Source organism: Halichoerus grypus, chromosome 1 (assembly GCF_964656455.1).
Source record: "Halichoerus grypus chromosome 1, mHalGry1.hap1.1, whole genome shotgun sequence".
Classification (NCBI taxonomy): domain Eukaryota; kingdom Metazoa; phylum Chordata; class Mammalia; order Carnivora; family Phocidae; genus Halichoerus; species Halichoerus grypus.
The window spans coordinates 191,665,762-191,685,066 of NC_135712.1; the positions used below are offsets into that span (position 1 = coordinate 191,665,762).

Below are 19,305 nucleotides of genomic sequence, written 5' to 3' on the forward strand. Positions count from 1 at the left end.
GGAAAGGATGTTGTATTTTGTCAAATGCTTTTTCTGCATCAATTGAGAGGACCATATGGTTCTTCTCCCTCCTCTTATTAATCTGTTCTATCACATTGATTGATTTGCAAATGTTGAACCAGCCTTGCATCCCAGGGATAAATCCCACTTGGTCGTGGTGGATGATCCTTTTAATGTATTGTTGGATCCTATTAGCTAGGATTTTGTTGAGAATTTTGGAATCCATATTCATCAGGGATATCGGTCTGAAATTCTCCTTTTTGATGGGGTCTTTGCCTGGTTTGGGGATGAAGGTAATGCTGGCCTCATAGAGTGAGTTTGGAAGTTTTCCTTCTGTTTCTATTTTTTGAAACAGCTTCAGTAGAATAGGTATTATTTCTTCTTTGAATGTTTGGTAGAATTCCCCAGGGAATCCATCAGGCCCTGGACTCTTGTTTTTTGGGAGGTTTTTGATCACTGCTTCAATCTCGTTACTGGTTATTGGCCTATTCAGGTTGTCAATTTCTTCCTGTTTCAGTCTTGGCAGCTTATAGGTTTCCAGGAAGGCCTCCATTTCATCCAGATTGCTCAGTTTATTGGCATATAGTTGTTGATAATAATTTCTAATAATTGTTTCTATTTCCTTGGTGTTAGTCGTGATCTCTCCCCTTTCATTCATAATTTTATTAATTTGGGTCCTTTCTCTTTTCTTTTGGATAAGTCTGGCCAGTGGTTTATCAATCTTATTAATTCTTTCAAAGAACCAACTTCTAGTTTCATTGATGTGATCTACTGTGTTTCTGGTTTGTAATTCATTGATTTCTGCTCTAATTTTAATTATTTCTCTTCTAATGCGTGGCTTAGGCATCGTTTATTGTTTTTTCTCTAGTTCTTTAAGGTGTAGAGTTAGTTGGTGAATTCGGGATTTTTCTATTTTTTTGAGTGAGGCTTGGATGCCTATGTATTTCCCCCTTAGGACTGCCTTTGCAGTATCCCATAGGTTTTGGACCGATGTGTTTTCATTCTCATTGGTTTCCATGAATTGTTTAAGTTCTTCTTTGATTTCCTGGTTGACCCAAACATTCTTGAGCAGAGTGGTCTTTAGCTTCCAAGTGTTTGAATTTCTGCCAAATTTTTTCTTGTGATTGAGTTCCAGTTTTAAAGCATGTGGCCAGAGAATATCCTGGGAATAATCTCAGTCTTTTGGTATTGGTTGAGACCTGATTTGTGACCCAGTGTGTGGTCTGTTGTGGAGAAAGTTCCATGTGCGCTCGAGAAGAATGAGTATTCTGTTGTTTTAGGGTGGAATGTTCTGTAAATATGTATGAGGTCCAGTGTATCATTCAAAGCTCTTGTTTCCTTGTTGATTTTCTGCTTAGATGATCTGTCCATTGCTGAGAGTGGAGTATTGAGGTCTCCTACAATTAATGTATTGTTATCAGTATGACTCTTTATTTTGGTTAACAGTTGGCTTAAGTAGATGGCTGCTCCCATGTTGGGGGTGTAGATATTTACAATTGTTAGGTCTTCTTGTTGGATAGACCCTTTAAGAATGATATAGTGTCCTTCTGTGTCTCTTATTACAGACTTTAGTTTAAAATCTAATTTGTCTGATGCAAGAATTGCTACCCCAGCTTTCTTTTTTTTTTTTTTTTTAAAGATTTTATTTATTTATTTGAAGAGAGAGACACAGTGAGAGAGGGAACACAAGCAGGGAGAGTGGCAGAGGGAGAAGCAGGCTTCCCGCCAAGCAGGGAGCCCGATGCGGGGCTCGATCCCAGGACTCTGGGATCATGACCTGAGCTGAAGGCAGACGCTTAATGACTGAGCCACCCAGGTGCCCCCCCCAGCTTTCTTTTGAGGTCCGCTGGCATGGAAGATGGATCTCCATCCCTTCACTTTCAGTCTGGATGTATCCTTAGGTTCAAAATGAGTCTCTTGTAGACAGCATATGGATGGGTCTTGTCTTTTTATCCAATCTGCAACCCTGTGCCGTTTTATGGGAGCATTTAGGCTGTTCACATTGAGAGTGATTATTGAAAGATATGAATTGTCATCATGTTGCCTGTCAAGACGTTGTTTTCATAGATTGTCCCTGTAAATTTCTGTTGTATATCAGTCTTGGGGTCTTTCTCCTTTTGTAGAACCCCCCTTAATATTTCTTGCAGGACTGGCTTAGTGGTCACATATTCTTTCAGTTTCTGCCGGTCGTGGAAGCTCTGCATCTCTCCATCCATTCTAAAAGATAGCCTTGCCGGATAAAGTATTCTTGGCTGCATGTTCTTCTCATTTAGTACCCTGAATATGTCTTGCCAGGCTTTTTTGGCTTGCCAGGTCTCTGTGGATAGGTCTGACGTTATTCTGATGTTCCTCCCTCTGTACGTAAGGAATCTCTTCCCCGTAACTGCCCTTAAGATGGTTTCCTTGGTTCTAAGATTTGCAAGTTTTATTATTATATGCCAGGGTGTTGGCCTGTTTTCCTTGATCTTGGGAGGGGTCCTCTCTGCCTCTAGGACTCGAATGTTTGTTTCATTCCCCAGATTAGGGAAGTTCTCAGCTACGATTTGCTCAAGTACATCTTCTAGTCCTCTCTCTCTCTCCACTCCCTCCGGGATTCCAATTATTCTGACATTGGAACGCTTCATGGTGTCACTTATTTCTCTGATTCTATTTTCATGGATTCTGAGTTGTTTTTCCCTGGCCTCCTCTTTTCCCTTTTTATCTATTATATTGTCTTCCAGGTCACTTATTTGTTCTTCTGCCTCACTTACCCTAGCTGTTAGATTATCTAGATTGGATTGGATCTCATTGATAGCATTTTTAAGTTCTGCCAATTCAGCTTTCATTTCTGCCCTTAGAGACTCTATGTTGCCATTAATTGATTTCTCCATTCTAGCCATTGTCTTCACAATTGCTAGCCTGAATTCCATCTCCGACATCTTGGTTATATCTGCATCCATTTGTGAATCTGCAGCATAAGTCATAATCTCTGAGTCTTTTCTATTTTGGGGGTTCCTCCTCCTAGTCATTCTGTTGATGGGTGTTTGAGGGAATGTATAGAGTCCAAATTATTGACCAGAACCCAAGCAAGATGCACCTGTTTTCCAGGGACCTTAGGGTTCCTGGCCTCTTGTTTTCCCAGCCTGTCTTCTGCGGGAGGGGCCTGCCGTGCTGTTACTCAGGCAACCCTGTTTGGGCGGGGTTGCCCTGCCCCCCTGTGGTGGGGAATGGGCTCAGCGGGAATCAGTTTTGGGGGTTTTTGTTCTCTGGTGGCTTTCCCTGGCGGCTTTCCGCGTCTCTTCCGCGAGTCAGAGCAGAAGAGACTGTTTCCAACCTTCTGCCTCAGAGCAGAGAGACCGCAGTCTGTTCTTCAGTGAGCCCTCCAGGCCACACTGTCTCCGTTTCTGTCCGTGCTGCTATAGACTGCAGCGTCCTGGGTTGTGCGCCCCTCCGCAGTGCCCCCAGTCCTGCCTCCAGGTCGGGGCACGTCTCTGCCCTTTGTGCTTCTAAAACCGCCAGCTGCTCCCAGTTTGCACGCGCGACCCTGCAGTTCCGGGTTTCCGCCCCGGGGGCTGCCCTAAAGTCCTTTCCGGCCACTATCAGTCTGCGAGTCTGTCTGTGCCTGTCCGCAGTGGGCGCAGCTGTCACTCACCGGCGGTGTCGGATCCCCACGGCCAGGCACCGTCCCGCTGCCGTTTATCCTCCGATATCTGCCCGTGGAATCACGGCTCCCAGCTTCGTACCTCAAAACCAACCACCTGCGATATTCTGTTTGTAGAGATCCAGATCTTCTTACATCTCAGGCTGGTTTTGTGGGTGCTCAGAGTGGTCAGGTAGATATCCAGCTCAATTCCAGGGACCAGTTGAAATAGGGTCCCCTACTCCTCTGCCATCTTTCTAGAATCCTGGTTTTTTTTATTTTTAAGTAGGCTCCACACCCAACATGGGGCTTGAACTCACAACCCTGTGATCAAGTGTTGAATGCTCTACCAACTGAGCCAGCCAGGCTCCCCCTCTTTAGTTTTGTTTTTAATGACCTTCATAGTGTTGAGAAGTATGGGTCAGGTATATCAGAGAGTAGCCCCGTTTTGGAATTCGTCTGATGTTTTTCTAATGATTAGACTGAGGTAGTGGGTTTTCTGAAGGAGGATCAGATCACAAAGGCAAATGCCATTTTCATCACATCATATCAGGGGTACATATTATCACCATGACTTACCACTATTGATGTTGACCTTGATCTCCAGTCTGAAGTAGTGTTTATCAGGTCTCTCCACTCTTTTTTTTTTTTTTAAAGATTTTATTTATTTATTTGAGAGAGAGAATGAGATAGAGAGAGCATGAGAGGGGGGAGGGTCAGAGGGAGAAGCAGACTCCCTGCTGAGCAGGGAGCCTGATGTGGGACTCGATCCCAGGACTCCAGGATCATGACCTGAGCCGAAGGCAGTCACTTAACCAACTGAGCCACCCAGGCGCCCAAGTCTCTCCACTCTTTTCTCTCCCTCCCATATGTCCTCTCTGGAAGGAAGTCACTATTTGCAGCCCACACTTCAGAATTGGGGAGTTAACACTCTCCTGGAGTAAAGTAGCTACATAATTTATTTGGAATTCTTCTGCATGGGAGATTTGTCTCCTCCTTCCCTTATTAATTTATTCAATGACTTATTTATATCATTATGGACTTATGGATATTTATTTTATACTTTGCGCTATAATATAAAATTTATTGTTATATATAAATTCATATTGATCACTGAATTTTTTCTTAATTTTTGAAATTTCTTTTTTCTTTAAAAACCTTACCTTTAAAAATGTTGTATATTGGAGTGCTTGGGTGGCTCAGTCAGTTAAGTGGCCGACTCTTGATTTTGGCTCAGGTCATGATCTCCTGGGATCAAGCCCTGCATGGTCAAGCTCTGTGCTCAGCAGGGAGTCTGCTTGAGGATTTCTGTCCCTCTCCCAGTCCCCCCTCTGCCCCTTGTGTGTGTGTGCTCTCTCTCTCAAATAAATACATAATTCTTAAAAAAAATAAAAATGTTATATATTTTTTATTTCTCTTCATTTTAATAGTTTATCTGAAGATTTTTTTGGGATGTCTACATATACCATCATATAAATTACAAATAGTGAGAGTTTTGGTTCTGTCTTCATAAACATGACATGTTTCCAAAACCTTGTTTAGAGTATTAGAAATTGTTGGTTCTTCTCTTTTCCATAATGCCTTAGTTTTTCTACATGGTGTATTATATCTGGAGTTTCTTTTGTAGGAATCCAAACGCCGAATGAGTTACTTTTTAGATGTTTTCCTGTTTTCTCAAGAAGACTTAGCTTTAAATTCAGCTATCCTTATGTGGCCTAGGAAAATTAATCCCATCTTTGATGAAAATGATGTGGTAAATATCTTTTTCAGTATATATTTTTGTATTCTGACATTTTAAGCACATTTATTTGATCTACCTTTAAAAACTAACTTTATGTGTCAATATGAGTTTGGGGCTAGAAACATTTATGGCCCTGCAGGTTAAGAACAGGCTGTTAGGCTTAATACAGGATCTGGTAAGAAGTGGGACTGACATTAAAGAGGTCAGAACTGTTATAGACTGGTAATAATAGTAAGCACTGCCTTAAGTGCTTTGCATTTAGTAATTCATTTAGTACCTGCAGAAATCCCAGGTCCTCCTATTTCCCCCATTTCATAGATGAGAAAAGTGAGTCTCAGAGAAGTTAAGTAACTGGCCCAGGATGAGAGAGAAAAGAAGTAGCAGATTCAGAATTTTATATCGGATTGAATATACTTTAGATTTTAGAACAGTTCTAGTGTAAACCAACTTCTCCTAAAGTGGGAAGTGAGATGGTATAGTAATGAAAAAGCAAATAAGTCAGATAAACCAAAGTTCTAGTGCAGATTTTGTCTTTTATGACTTTGTGACATTGGACATGCCTCTTGATTTCTGTAAGCCTAAATTTCTTCATCTCTGAACTGAGAATAATAATAATAACTGTGCTAATGTAGGTAAGGTATTGGATAGTTCCTGACACATGGCACGTGCTCGATAAGTGGTAGCTTCTACCGTTACCCAGCATCTGTTAATAATACATAAGAATCATTACAGTCACTTCAGAGAGCTAGGAAAATCTTTCTGGGTGGTTTATTATTCTTTGCATTTTTTTATTAGTGTTTCACTTTTGTACTCATTTTTACTTCTGTGGTGTTTTTTATTACCATACAAAGCATTCAGATTTCTGACTTGATAGGTTTCCTTTGTAACAAAATAATTAACCTGATCAAATTGTCTCTTAAAAAGCTCATTGAGAGTGCTAAACATAAAAAAGAAAATGAGCTAATTGCCAAGAGAGAGAAACTGATTTTGGAAATAGAAAAGGAATCACGTCGCATGGAAGAGTTTACAGAATTTGCAGAATTGGACCGCATGCAACAGGTATGATAAACACAGAAGAGCATAACTATGACAGGCCTGTAGATTAATATGAGACATGTTTGCATACATTTAAAAATACAGAAAAACATATGCTTACTATGGCAAAGAGGGGTCTGACTCTTAGGCCTGGAACTGGTACTATGTATGTGATCTTTCTTGTGACTTAGCTTTCTATCTGTAAAATAGATGGAACCATATCTTTTGCTCTATATCATAGTAGTGTTGTAAAGTTGATATTTAAAGTTGCAGTGTCAGTGCCTGGGTGGCTCAGTCGGTTAAGCATCTGCCTTTGGCTCAGGTCATGATCCCAGAGTCCTGGGATCAAGTCCCGCATCTGGCTCCCTCTTCAGCAGGGAGTCTGCTTCTCCCTGTCCCTCTGCCCCTCTCCTCTGCTCGTGTGTGCATGCTTTCTCTGTCTCTCTCTCAAATAAATAAAATCTTAAAAAAAATAAAGTTGCAATGTAAATGCAAGGGCACAGCCTATGCAGTGTCATATAGTCTTATAACATTACTTGGATATTTGTTGAGACAAAAAATTATTTGCTTTCAGTATGTGACAGATGTAAGGCAACTACAAAAACGTATTCAGGAATCTGAGGAAGCAGCTCAGTTTATTAATAAAGAAGAGGAACTTTTCAAATGGGAATTGACAAAATATCCTGAACTGGATAAATTAAAAGTGAACATTGAGCCCTATCAGAAGTTTTTCAATCTTGTTCTGAGGTGGCAACGAACAGAAAAACGGTAATTTCTGGTAATGTAATAAAAATTAAGCAAATGATGTAAAAGGATTTGTAAGATGTATAGTGATTTTTTATATTGCTGTCGGCTAAGTGTTTAAAAGTAGGACATATTCATCCATTTGAAAGAGAACCAAGTGTCATACAGGAGAGATGCCAACTGGTGCTAAGGTAGCACCTGACCTTACCAATACGATACTGAAGTCTCACTTGGGTTTTCCAGAGCTGTTTCCCCTCTTTATGCAATTAATGAAGTTGACTAATATTTTTTGGAGTCAAATCTGCATTTCATTTGGCTACTCTTAGTCAGCCATTTACAGTCTGATACATATTTTAGCACATGCAGCATGGTTGAGATGATGGTGTTAATCTTATCTCTCTACCATCAACTCTACCTGTGTGATTAAGAAAAACTGTTAACTGCTCTGGCCCACAGTTGTTTCTCTATTAAAATGAGGAGGTTAGCCTGAAGAATCTCCAAGTCCCTCTTTGCACTCCAGAAGTTTCTGAGTTTAATATTTTGTCTTCAATTCAGGTGGATGGATGGAGGGTTTTTGGACCTTAATGGGGAAAGTATGGAAGCTGATGTGGATGAATTTTCCCGAGAAATTTTTAAGACCCTGAAATTTTTCCAAATGAAGCAAAAGAAGGAATTACAAGAAAAAAGAAAGGCAGCAAAAAGGCGATCTCTGGGAGAAGAGAGACTTGAAGAAGAACCAAAAGAGAATCCTACTATTACTATGTGCTCCACAGTAATGGAGCAGATAAAAGTTTTTAAGGTATGAACACATCTAATGACATTTTAGAAAGCCCTGGTAGGAGCTATTCACATCATCCAGTGCTAATGAAGCGAAATAGAAAGATTTGGAAGTAAAACCAAAGCTGAAGCTGGAAAACTTGATCTATTACTAAATCCATGCTTCATCCTTTGCTGATAAAGTCACTGAAATCAATCCCTTTGTAGAACAATGGATGGCAGATAGCAAAGCCTAGAATGACCAGCGACAACCATATAAAGAGGGTAAAAAATGACGAGGGCAGACCCATCAGCCTATCCAAGCGCAACAACACAGGGTATCAGTTAGTTGGGAAAGCTGTAAAGTCATGCCACTTAGGTTTGTATCACAATTCTGTGCTTGGCCGTGGCATACCTTGGGCAAGCTAGTTAGCCTCGCGGGCTTCAGTCATCTTTACAAGAGGATAATAAGTGTTTTTGTGACGGTGCATAAGGCCTCCAGCATCCCTAGGCAGCAGTTGCAGTGGTCCCAGGGGCAGTGCCAAGTTTCCACTGTCGGCATACTCAGAGCGCAAACTCGGATGGCATTTGGAGCACTGTTCCTGTCTGGGCCGAGGACTCTTAGAGATTCCATGAGCTGCCTGAAATTTTTTCAAAGAAACCACTTAAAATCATTTTCAATATTGAATATAGTTGTGTGGCTTAAAAAATATAAAAAGATATATCTGAGGGGTGCCTGAGTGGCTCAGTCAGTTAAGCGTCTGACTCCTGATCTCAGTTCAGGTCTTGGTCTCAGGGTTGTGAGTTCAAGCTCCACGTTGGGCTCCATGTTGGGCGTGGAGCCTACTTAAAAAAAAAAAAAAGATGTATTTGGAAAGTCTCCTTCCCATGTTTCTCACCCATATAACTCACGTTATCAATGTTAGGACTTTCATGTGTATACTTCCAGAGTTTTGTTACACATATAACAATGTGAATATATATTCTTATTCTGACATCTTTCTACATAAAATATAGCATACTATATGTATTATTTCCCCCCCTTTGCTTTGATTACTTTATCTTGGAGACTTTTCTCATCGAATATAAACTTTTTTTCTCCTTTTTTTGTACCTGTATAATGTTATATATTGGTGTTAGATTTCATGTGTGTGTGAAGGTGTGACTTCAGGGTAAATTCCAGAACAGTAAATGCCAGGTTAAAATCTATAGTCAAATTACCTTACCTAGGGGCTATGCCTATTTAAAGTCTCACCACCCTCAACAAGAGAATATCCTTAAACTTGGGTTTTTGCTAATCTGCTAAGAGAATTTTCATTTCTCTTATTTCATAAAATGTTAAGCATATTTGTATATATTTAAGAATGTTTTGTATTTCTTTGTGAACTGTTTGGTCTTATCATTGTCTATCTATTGAATTATTGATATTTTTCTTACTGATTTCTAGGACATAATATATATTAATCTTATTTATATTTCTATATTAATATTAATTATATTAATATTTCTAGGACATATTAATTTCCTAGGACATTATAAGTATATATAATACGTATATATTAGAGAGACTAGGCTTTGTCTATGATGTATTTTGCAAATATTTGTTATTTGTTTTTTGACTTTATCATGGCTCTTGCCTTACAGAAGCCTTTTTCTTTAAAGATTTTATTTATTTATTTATTTATTTGAGAGAGAGAGAGAGAAAGCATGAGCAAGGAGAGGGGCAGAGGGGGAGGGACAAAGGGGGGAGAGGGAGAGAGAGAATCTCATGTAGACTCCCTTCTGAGCGCAGAGCCCTAGTCAGGGCTGGATCTCACAACCCGGAAATCATGACCTGAGCCAAAACCAAGAGTTGGACGCTTAACCAACTGAGCCACCCAGGCGCCTCCTTGCAAAAGCCTCTTTATGTTTTTATTTGAATTTAGATTTATTGTTCCAAAGTAAATGGAAAAGGAAGGTTTTTTATTTTTATGTAGTTTTCATTTTTTTTAAGATTATTTATTTATTTATTTGAGAGAGAAAGAGAGCACATGAGAGGGGGGAGGGTCAGAGGGAGAAGCAGACTCCCTGCCGAGCAGGGAGCCCGATGTGGGACTCGATCCAGGGACTCCAGGATCATGACCTGAGCCGAAGGCAGTCGCTTAACCAACTGAGCCACCCAGGCGCCCTGTAGTTATCATTCTTTTCTTTTTTTTAAATTAAGTAATCCCTATGCCCAACATAGGGCTCGAACTCACCACTCTGGGATCAAGAGTCTCATGCCCCACCAACTGAGCCAGCCAGGTGCCCCCATTCTTTTCCTTTGTCTACTGAATTTTAAATTATAGCTAGAAATGCTTTCCTCATTCCAAGATAATGTTGTTTTTTTGTTTTTTGTTTGTTTTTTCCTCTTTGACATAGAGCCTTTATTGAGCATTCTTTTTTGGACTGCTGCCTTTATAGTGACCTTTGGGCCTCAGGGCCATGGTAATCTATTTACTCCAGATTGGGGCTTCAATTTATGGCTCATTTATGTCAAAGTCCAAAACTAGAGTAAATAACATTCCAGAATAGTTTTTTTTTTTATTAAGTTCAATTAGCCAACATATAGTACATCATTAGTTTTTGATGTAGTGTTGATTAGTTGCATATAACACCCAATGCTCATCACAACATGTGCCCTCCTTAATACCCATCACCAGGTTACCCCATCCTTCCATCCCCCTCCCTCCTGTAACCCTCTGTTTCCTTCTAGTACTTTCATAGTTTATTATTTGCTAACATTTTATTGAGGATTCTTGAGGCGGGAGGGATGTTGATCTTAATTTTCTTGTAATGTCTGTGCAGGTTTTGGTATCAGGATTATATTGACCTTACGAAACAAATGGGAAGTTTTATTTTCTCAATTTTATTTCTCTTTTTTAAATATTTTATTTATTTTTTTGAGAGAGACAGAGATAGCGAGAGAGAGCACAAGTGGGAAGGAGCGGGAGAAGCAGACTTCCCGCTGAGCAGGGAGCCCAATGAGGGACTCAATCCCAGGATCCTGGGATCATAACCTGAGCCGGAGGCAGATGCTTAACCGACTGAGCCACCCAGGCACCCCATATTTTATTTCTTTTTTTAAAAAGATTTTATTTATTTGAGAGAGAGTGCGCATGAACTGGGGGGTGGGGAGAGTGGCAGAGGGAGAGAGAGAAGTGGACTCCCTGCTGAGCAGGGAGCCCGATGTGGGGCTTGATCCCAGGACCCTGCATCATGACCTGAGCATGATAATGAATTTTTAATAAAGCTAAACTTATTCACTTTGAGAGTATGTCCTTTCTACTTTTTAGGTGTTAATAATTCATTTATTTAACAAATAATTTTTGAGTGCCTATTATGTTATATCAAGTTCTGTTGAATGCTGGGGAATAAGCAAAAACACATGATGATGATAACAAGTGGAAGGTTAAAAACAAAGTCCTTACTAATCAAAATGGAAAGTTGGATAATCTATGATCCTCTGATTTAAAAAAAAGTAAATTTTAAATAAAGTAAAAAAATCTACTTTATTAAATTATTATTTATAAAAAATGGAAACATGATCATACAAATATAAAAATAAACATATATCAAATATTTTATTCTATTTACTAATTAATGAGAGAACCAGTTAGGTGGTAAGTCTGGTTCAAAGAGCAGTTGAGGAGCTGAGTATTTATGGGCAATTTAATAAAGGAATGTTAGAAAAAGATTGCTAGTATTGATCTAAAACTGGTTAATGTCACACAGAACAAAGTATAACATTTGGAGTTACCTTTTGTATTTAACAGAAATTACTTGCATCTCTATCAGACAAAAATCTACAAGTTGTAATTTTACAAAGTCTGGGACATTGAGTAATAAACAGTGAGTTGAATAAAATACAGTCTTTAAATAGTTACATTTTCCTTAGGTGGCCCTATACCTGAGATGACATTGAAAGGACACACCAGCTACCATTTTTTTCCTTTTTCCCTCAAGTTTTTTTTTTTAATTTAATTTTATTATGTTATGTTAGTCACCATACAATACATCACCAGTTTTCGATATAATGATCCACGATTCATTGTTTTCATGCAACATCCAGTGCTCCGTGCAGTACGTGCCCTCCTTAATACCCATCACTGGGCTAACCCATCCCCCCACCCCCTTCCCCTCTAAAACCCTCAGTTTGTTTCTCAGAGTCCATAGTCTCTCATGGTTCATCTCTCCCTCCGATTCCACCCCCCTTCATTTTTTCCCTTCCTTCTCCTAATGTCCTCCATGTTATTCCTTATGTTCACAAATAAGTGAAACCATATGATAATTGACTTTCTCTGCTTGACTTATTTCACTTACCATAATCTCCTCCAGTCCCCTCCATGTTGATGTAAAAGTTGGGTATTCATCCTTTCTGATGGCTGAGTAATATTCCATTGTATATATGGACCACATCTTCTTTATCCATTCATCTGTTGAAGGGCATCTCGGCTCTTTCCACAGTTTGGCTATTGCGGACATTGCTGCTGTGAACATTGGGGTGCATATGGCTCTTCACTACATCTGTGTCTTTGGGGTAAATACCCAGTAGTGCAATTGCTGGGTCATAGGGTAGCTCTATTTTTAATTTTTTGAGGAACCCCCACACTGTTTTCCAAAGTGGCTGTACCAACTTGCATTCCCACCAACAGTGTAAGAGGGTTCCCCTTTCTCCACAACCTCTCCAACATTTGTTGTTTCTTGTCTTGTCAATTTTTGCCATTCTGACTGGTGTAAGGTGATATCTCAATATGGTTTTGATTTGAATTTCCCTGATGGCTAATGATGATGATCAGTTTTAACGGTTTTTAAATGAATTCCTTAGTGGGGCACCTGACTGACTCAAGTGGTGGAGCCTGCAACTCTTGATATCAGGGTTTGAGCCCCATGTTGGGTGTATAGATTACTTAAAAAATATTAAAAAATAATTGAATTCCTTAGAATTTTCTATATATGAGATCATGTAACCTGTAAATAGAGAGAGTTTTATGTTTTTCTTTCCAATCTAAATGTCTTTTTAAGAAAATTTTTCACGTAATTAGTGGCTTGGATATTGACATTAGAGTCTTCTAGTTCAATATTTTTTTGTCCAGGTCACACAAATTGACTTTTGCCCCTCAGAACACAATGTAGCAAGAGAAATGTCTGTAAACAACTGGTAATAAAAGGCAGAATGAAGAAATTCATAGGTAGAAGATAGCAGTATCCTCTGAAAGAAAAGGGCATAGAGCAATTAATTTTGTCATTTGGAAAACAGATAAGGCTTTACTAAGGAGGTGACCAGAAGTATAAATATGATTTTGTTGGGCTTTGAATTGGATTGGGAACAGGAAGAGATAAGTGTTCTTTTTCTATCTCTCTCTGTTAACACATTTTTATTATCGAATACTTGAAGACTATATGTAACATACATGTAAGCTATGAAGAAAATGAACATGCATGAACTCTTACCTATTCTTTAAAATTAAAAAATTATCAATACTCTTGCTTCTCTCTATGTAATCCTTCCCTATTTTAAGCCCCTTAGTCCCCCTTGAAGATAAGTGTGTCATAAATTGTTTGTAATTCTTTTTTTGTTTGTTCGTATTTGTATGTAACAATTTATAAAAATATATCATCCATTTTTAGTCTTACGTGACTTGATTTTTTTTCACTCAGCCTTATGTTTCTAAAACTCATCCATGTCTTGGGAATGACTGTAGTCCTTCATTTTCACTCCTATATATTATTGCTTACTTACCTAATTCATTGATTTTCCTACTTATGGTCTTATGAACAAAGATCCCTCAAAGTACTTACATTTCATATTTCTTCTTCTGTGAAATGCCTATTTAGGCCCTTTGACTCTTTTGTCATTTTTGTTTCAGTGGTTGTTTCTGTTGTTTTTATTGTTAATTTATGAAATTTTTTATAATATATTCTGGGTAATAATCCTTTGTCAGTTATATGATAATGAATCTACCAGTGCATGGTATTTAGATTTTCTTTAACATCTTTTAATAAAGTTATATGGTTTCTCCAAAATAGCTTTGCACAGCTTTCACTTAATTTATCCCTAGGTATGGGCACCTGGCTGGCTCAGTTGGAAGAACATGTGACTCTTGATCTTAGGGTTTGGGTTTGAGCCCCAAGTTAGGTGTAGAGATTACTAAAAAAGATATTAATAAACTTTAAAAAATTAAACAAAATTTATCCCTAGGTACTTTATTTTATTGTTGCTACCATAAATTGGTCTTTTTGTTAATTATGCTATCTGTGGCTTATATATAGTAATTCTTTTAATTTTCTTTATATTAATTTAATATCTAGTCATTGTACATAGACAATAATCTGTGAACAATGTCAGTTTTTTCCTCCATTATACCCCCTAGGTCCATCCATTTTGCAAATGGTATGATCTCATTCTTTTTTTTTTAGAGAGCATGCATACGTGCATGTGGGGGGGGAGGGGCAGAGGGAGAGGAAGAGAGAGAGAACCCTAGGCATGCTCCATGCCCAGTGCAAAGTGTCCCTTGGGGCTCTATCTCACAACCCTGAGATCATGACCTGAGCCAAAATCAAGAGTTGGAGGCTTAACTGACTGAGCCACCCAGGTGCCTTCATCTCATTCTTTTTTTGTGGCTGAGTAATATTCCATTGTATATATACCACATCCTCTTCCATTCATCTATTGATGGACACTTAGGTTGCTTCCATGTCTTGGGTATTATAAATAATACTGCAGTAAACATAGCGTGCATATATCTTTTTGAATTCATGTTTTGGTTTTCTTTGGGTAGTTTTGTTTTTTAAATTTCTATTCCCCAATCTTTTATTTGTTTATATTACTTCACTGGCTGGGACACTCAATACAGTGTTCATTAGAAGTGGTAATAATAGGTGTGCTTATCTTGTTCTTGATTTTAAAGAAAATTAAGGAAGGCACGTGTTGTGTTGAGCACTGGGTGTTATATGCAATTAATGAATCATTGAACACTACATCAAAAACTAATGATGTACTATATTTTGGCTAACTGAACATAATAATGAAAAAAACTTTAAAAAAATAAAGAAAATGTTCTAATGTCAATATCAAGAATGATGAACTGAGTATTTTCATTTGGTAGTTAATTTTCACTTCCAAACAGAAGTTACATTTTGGCATTTTGGTGCAATCCTTTCCCCCATTTATGTTATGTATGTATGTGTGTGTATTTGTAACTATATATTATGTTATGTTATATGTTTCTACATATAATATATACAACAACTTTGTGTTTCTATAATAATACCACAGTTTTAATTAGCATAGTCTTATCATATAGTTTAATATCATATAGAATATTTACCCCTTTCTTTTTTGCTCTTAAAATTTTCTGGGCTATTTCTAAATGTTTATTTGTGCAGGTGAACTTTGGAATCATTTTGTTAGTTTCTCTTCTCCTCTAAACTCTAATTGGGATTTTGACTGGACTCATCAAATATGTCAAATAATTTCAAGAACTGTAATCTTTACACCATTGAGGCTTCATCTATAAAATCTATGTGTGCGTGGCAGTCAAAAGAGTGACTCATTATGGTTTATATTTTCACCATTAGGATTATATCCCTACTGTCTCCATCCTGTGTAATCCAGGAATGAGAACTCGTCACTGGAAGCAGATATCAGAAATTGTAGGCTATGACTTGACTCCAGATTCTGGAACTACACTGAGAAAAATTTTAAAATTAAACCTTACACCATACTTGGAAAAATTTGAAGTGATAAGTGCAGGTGCAAGCAAGGTAAATATGAAGATCAACTGAAATACTTTATTTGATGAGTTTGTTAATCAAATGATCACAGTTTTTTGGGGGGTTGAGTATATAGTACTGGATAGTAGTGGGAGGAGATGGAGGAACACAATAGGAGACCACTCTTTTCTCCCCCCACAACGTGTGTACTTTTATACGACTTCTTTGTAGTAAATCCAAACTAAAAATGGCTCCTTTGACTTCTTCATGTGTGTGTGTCATGTGATGTGTGTGTATTCTAGCAGAGTAAGTATGACCTTCTAGGGTTCTTGAAATATACAGAAAGTATCTTCAGACTGTAGCTTGTAGAAAGGCTACTTCACAGAAAGTTCAGCAGGTATTTTATTCTAGTGTCTATTTTAATACTGACAGTAGTAGTTTTCCTAGCAAGTGAATTTTTTTTTAAACTACACTATTATTCTTAGGAATTTTTAAATTGTTTGAGAAACCTTTTTAACTTAAAGAGAGTTACAGTGTCTTATGCTAAGAAAATGACTGTGTAATGCATCCAATGCTTACTGGATTCACCAGGGAAAGTCGATACAATAAATAAGACCTTTCTTCACCAGCCCCTTCTTTCTCCTTTTCTCCCTTTTAGGAATTTTCATTAGAGAAAGCCCTGCATACAATGATGGGAACCTGGGATGATATTGCTTTTCATATAAGTCCATATCGTGATACTGGAGTCTCTATTCTTTCTTCAGTAGATGAGATTCAGACTCTCCTTGATGATCAAATTATAAAAACTCAGACAATGAGAGGCTCACCTTTCATCAAACCATTTGAAAAAGAGATCAAGGTATGCCAAATATGATAGCTTCTGGTCATTTATAAAAATTGTAATCTTACTACATATATAGTCTTGTGGAAATAAGTCAGTTTGTTGGATAGCTTTGGTGACATACAGGCACAGATATTTAAAATTAGTGTGGAACCATATAGAACAGATCTGAGACATTAACTCTAGTAATTTTGAAAAGAGCAGATTTGTTTTATTAAAAAAAACTTCCCCAATGACAGTGATAGACTTGGAAGGAAAACAGTTGGTATTATTGATTCTAACTTTAGGCAGCCTAGACCCTGTTTCATGCTATATTCTTGTAACTTGTAATGAAGTTCTACATACCATATTTTAGCTATATTTGTAAACAACCAGCTTGAGGGTCTTTTAGAATAATTAATGAATTATGGTCCACTTGATATCAAAACAAATGATATTTGAGACTTAGATTATTTCATATTCTTATAGTTGATATGGGTAAATACAGAAAACAAATTATAATTAATAGCTTCATGGCTAGTATCAAAGTTCTAAATGGGGGCTATATAAAATGGGGGAAAAGACAGACAACAAATGGATGCTTCCCTTGATATTTACAGCCCCTGCTCTAGGGGCTTTACATTTATTAAACCATCTAACCCCCATAACAGATGTTCAAGATGGGCAATGTTATCTGTACTCAGAGATAAGGAAACCAAGGCATTGGAAGATAGGTAATTTACCCACATTCACCCAGGTAATAAATGACAGAACTGGGATTCAAACCAAGGTAGTCTGGTTTTCATTTGAACATAAATAGTGCTTTCATGGAAGACCTTGGCTCTCAATATTTGGAGAAGACAGAGTGTTGTCTTCCAAAAGGACATAATGCTACACATTTTCCCATGAATCAGGCTGGTCTACTTCTCCTGATAAGATATTATGTCTTTTGTAGAAATTTCTTATCTAACAAGGGAGAGTTTACAAGAAAAAATTTTAAAGCTCTAACAGCTTTTAAAACAATAAAAATAGGAGGCCTAATTTCTTGACACACAGGATCTTAGGCCACATATTTAAGAACCAAAGAGATTGTATAATGGTCTTCAGCTAGTGAAATGTCTTGTGAGTTCTAGGAAACCTATGAGACTAAAGAGACTTGTTTGCTTGTCCCTCCCCTGCCCCCTCCAAGTTGTGTTGATGTAGAGTAGGATTTCTCAACCTGGTACTAATGACATTTTGAGCTCAATAATTCTTTGTTGTGGGGGCTGTTTTGTACATGTTAGGAAGTTTAGTGGTGTTCCTGGCCTCTACTCACGAAATATTAGTAGCACCCTCACCTCTCGGTTGTGACAAATGAAAATGTCTCCAGACATTGTCAAATGTCCCCTGGGGTGGAGAGCAAAATAGCCCCTAGGTTGATAACCACTGGTGTACAGCAAGATATTTCTGGATGCTTTTCAGGCTTGGAATGGTTCCCTAAAGATTAAGAAATTGGTCTAAATAACTAGTCATTTCCTATAGTGAGTTTCAATGACTTAGGAAAACTTGGGACTTCTAGAGTTTTTCTAAGTCGATGCGATACCCACAAATGACCTTGAGCTGTTTTGCCTTGATTTAAAAATAACAGTAAATTTTAAATAAATATCCCTTGCTGTAATTTTTTTTAAAGATTTTATTTATTTATTTGTTGGAGAGAGAGAGCACAAGCAGGGAGAGCGGCAGGCAGAGGGAGAAGCAGACTCCCCGCTGAGCAAGGAGCCCCACTCGGGACTCCATCCCAGGATCTCAGGATCATGAGCTGAAGGCAGATGCTTAACCGACTGAGCCACCACCCAGGTGTCCCTCCTTGGTGTAATTTATGTTTTTTTCTTTAATAACTGGAATTTAGGGGACGCCTGGGTGGCTCAGTCAGTTAAACATCTGCCTTCGGCTCAGGTCATGATCCCAGAGTCCTGGGATCGAGTCCCGCATCGGACTCCTTGCTCAGTGGGGAGTCTGCTGCTCTCCCTGCTTGTGCTTTCTCTCTCTCTCTCTAATAAATAAATAAAATCTTTAAAAAAAATAACTGGAATTTAGTACAGTGTGCTTTTCATTAAGGCCTGGGAAGACCGCTTGATTCGAATACAAGAAACGATTGATGAATGGTTAAAAGTACAATCTCACTGGCTGTACCTGGAGCCCATATTTTGTTCTGAGGATATCATGCACCAGATGCCAGAAGAAGGGCGTCAGTTTCAGACAGTAGACAGACATTGGAGAGATATCATGAAGTTCTGTGCAAAAGATCCAAAGGTGAAGCATTTGTTTTGTCTCTTACAAATAAAGGGAACCTTTCATTGTGGTTATTAAAGAAAGCATCTGGCTCTTTTTTTTTTTCTGATTACAGAAACAAAACCTGCTCTCTGTAGACAAACTGGAAAGTTCAGAAAAACAGAAGAAAGCGCCAAGCATTAAAATAACTTTACATTTCAATTCATACAATACACTACTTATAACTCTAATAGTGCAACCGCCTCAAATGCACATTTAACGCATTTGACTGCGATAGACACTCACTGCTATGCTTCTCTTGTAAAATAAACTGTAAAATAAAATAAGATGGAGGGGGGAGGGGGGTGGGGAGAGAGAAAGAGAAAGAGAGAATGAGTATAGGTGATTGACCTGACATTCTACTCAATGACTATATGCTTGGGAGCAATGGAACAAAGAATCTGCAGTTGGCCTCACTTGCTATGTGTCTCCCCTAGTGAGTATAGCACCTTGTTGAGTGTGATTCTCATGTTGAAAGACAGACTATGTATTTTTCATACACATAGTACGCATAGTCCATAGATATACATCCACTTTTTTATCTGG

The 19,305-nt window shown here is 38.2% G+C and overlaps 1 protein-coding gene across 1 annotated transcript in view; it reads left to right on the top strand.

Moving 5' to 3' along the window:
• Positions 1-19,305, top strand: part of DNAH12 (dynein axonemal heavy chain 12) — a 232,143-nt gene that overhangs the window by 46,569 nt on the left and 166,269 nt on the right. The window contains exons 13-19 of the mRNA XM_078076858.1: positions 5,247-5,372; positions 6,285-6,419; positions 6,970-7,163; positions 7,695-7,938; positions 15,495-15,680; positions 16,288-16,488; positions 18,547-18,741. Of these exons, the coding sequence (XP_077932984.1) occupies positions 5,247-5,372; positions 6,285-6,419; positions 6,970-7,163; positions 7,695-7,938; positions 15,495-15,680; positions 16,288-16,488; positions 18,547-18,741 (1,281 nt within the window). The remainder of the gene's footprint in view (positions 1-5,246; positions 5,373-6,284; positions 6,420-6,969; positions 7,164-7,694; positions 7,939-15,494; positions 15,681-16,287; positions 16,489-18,546; positions 18,742-19,305) is intronic.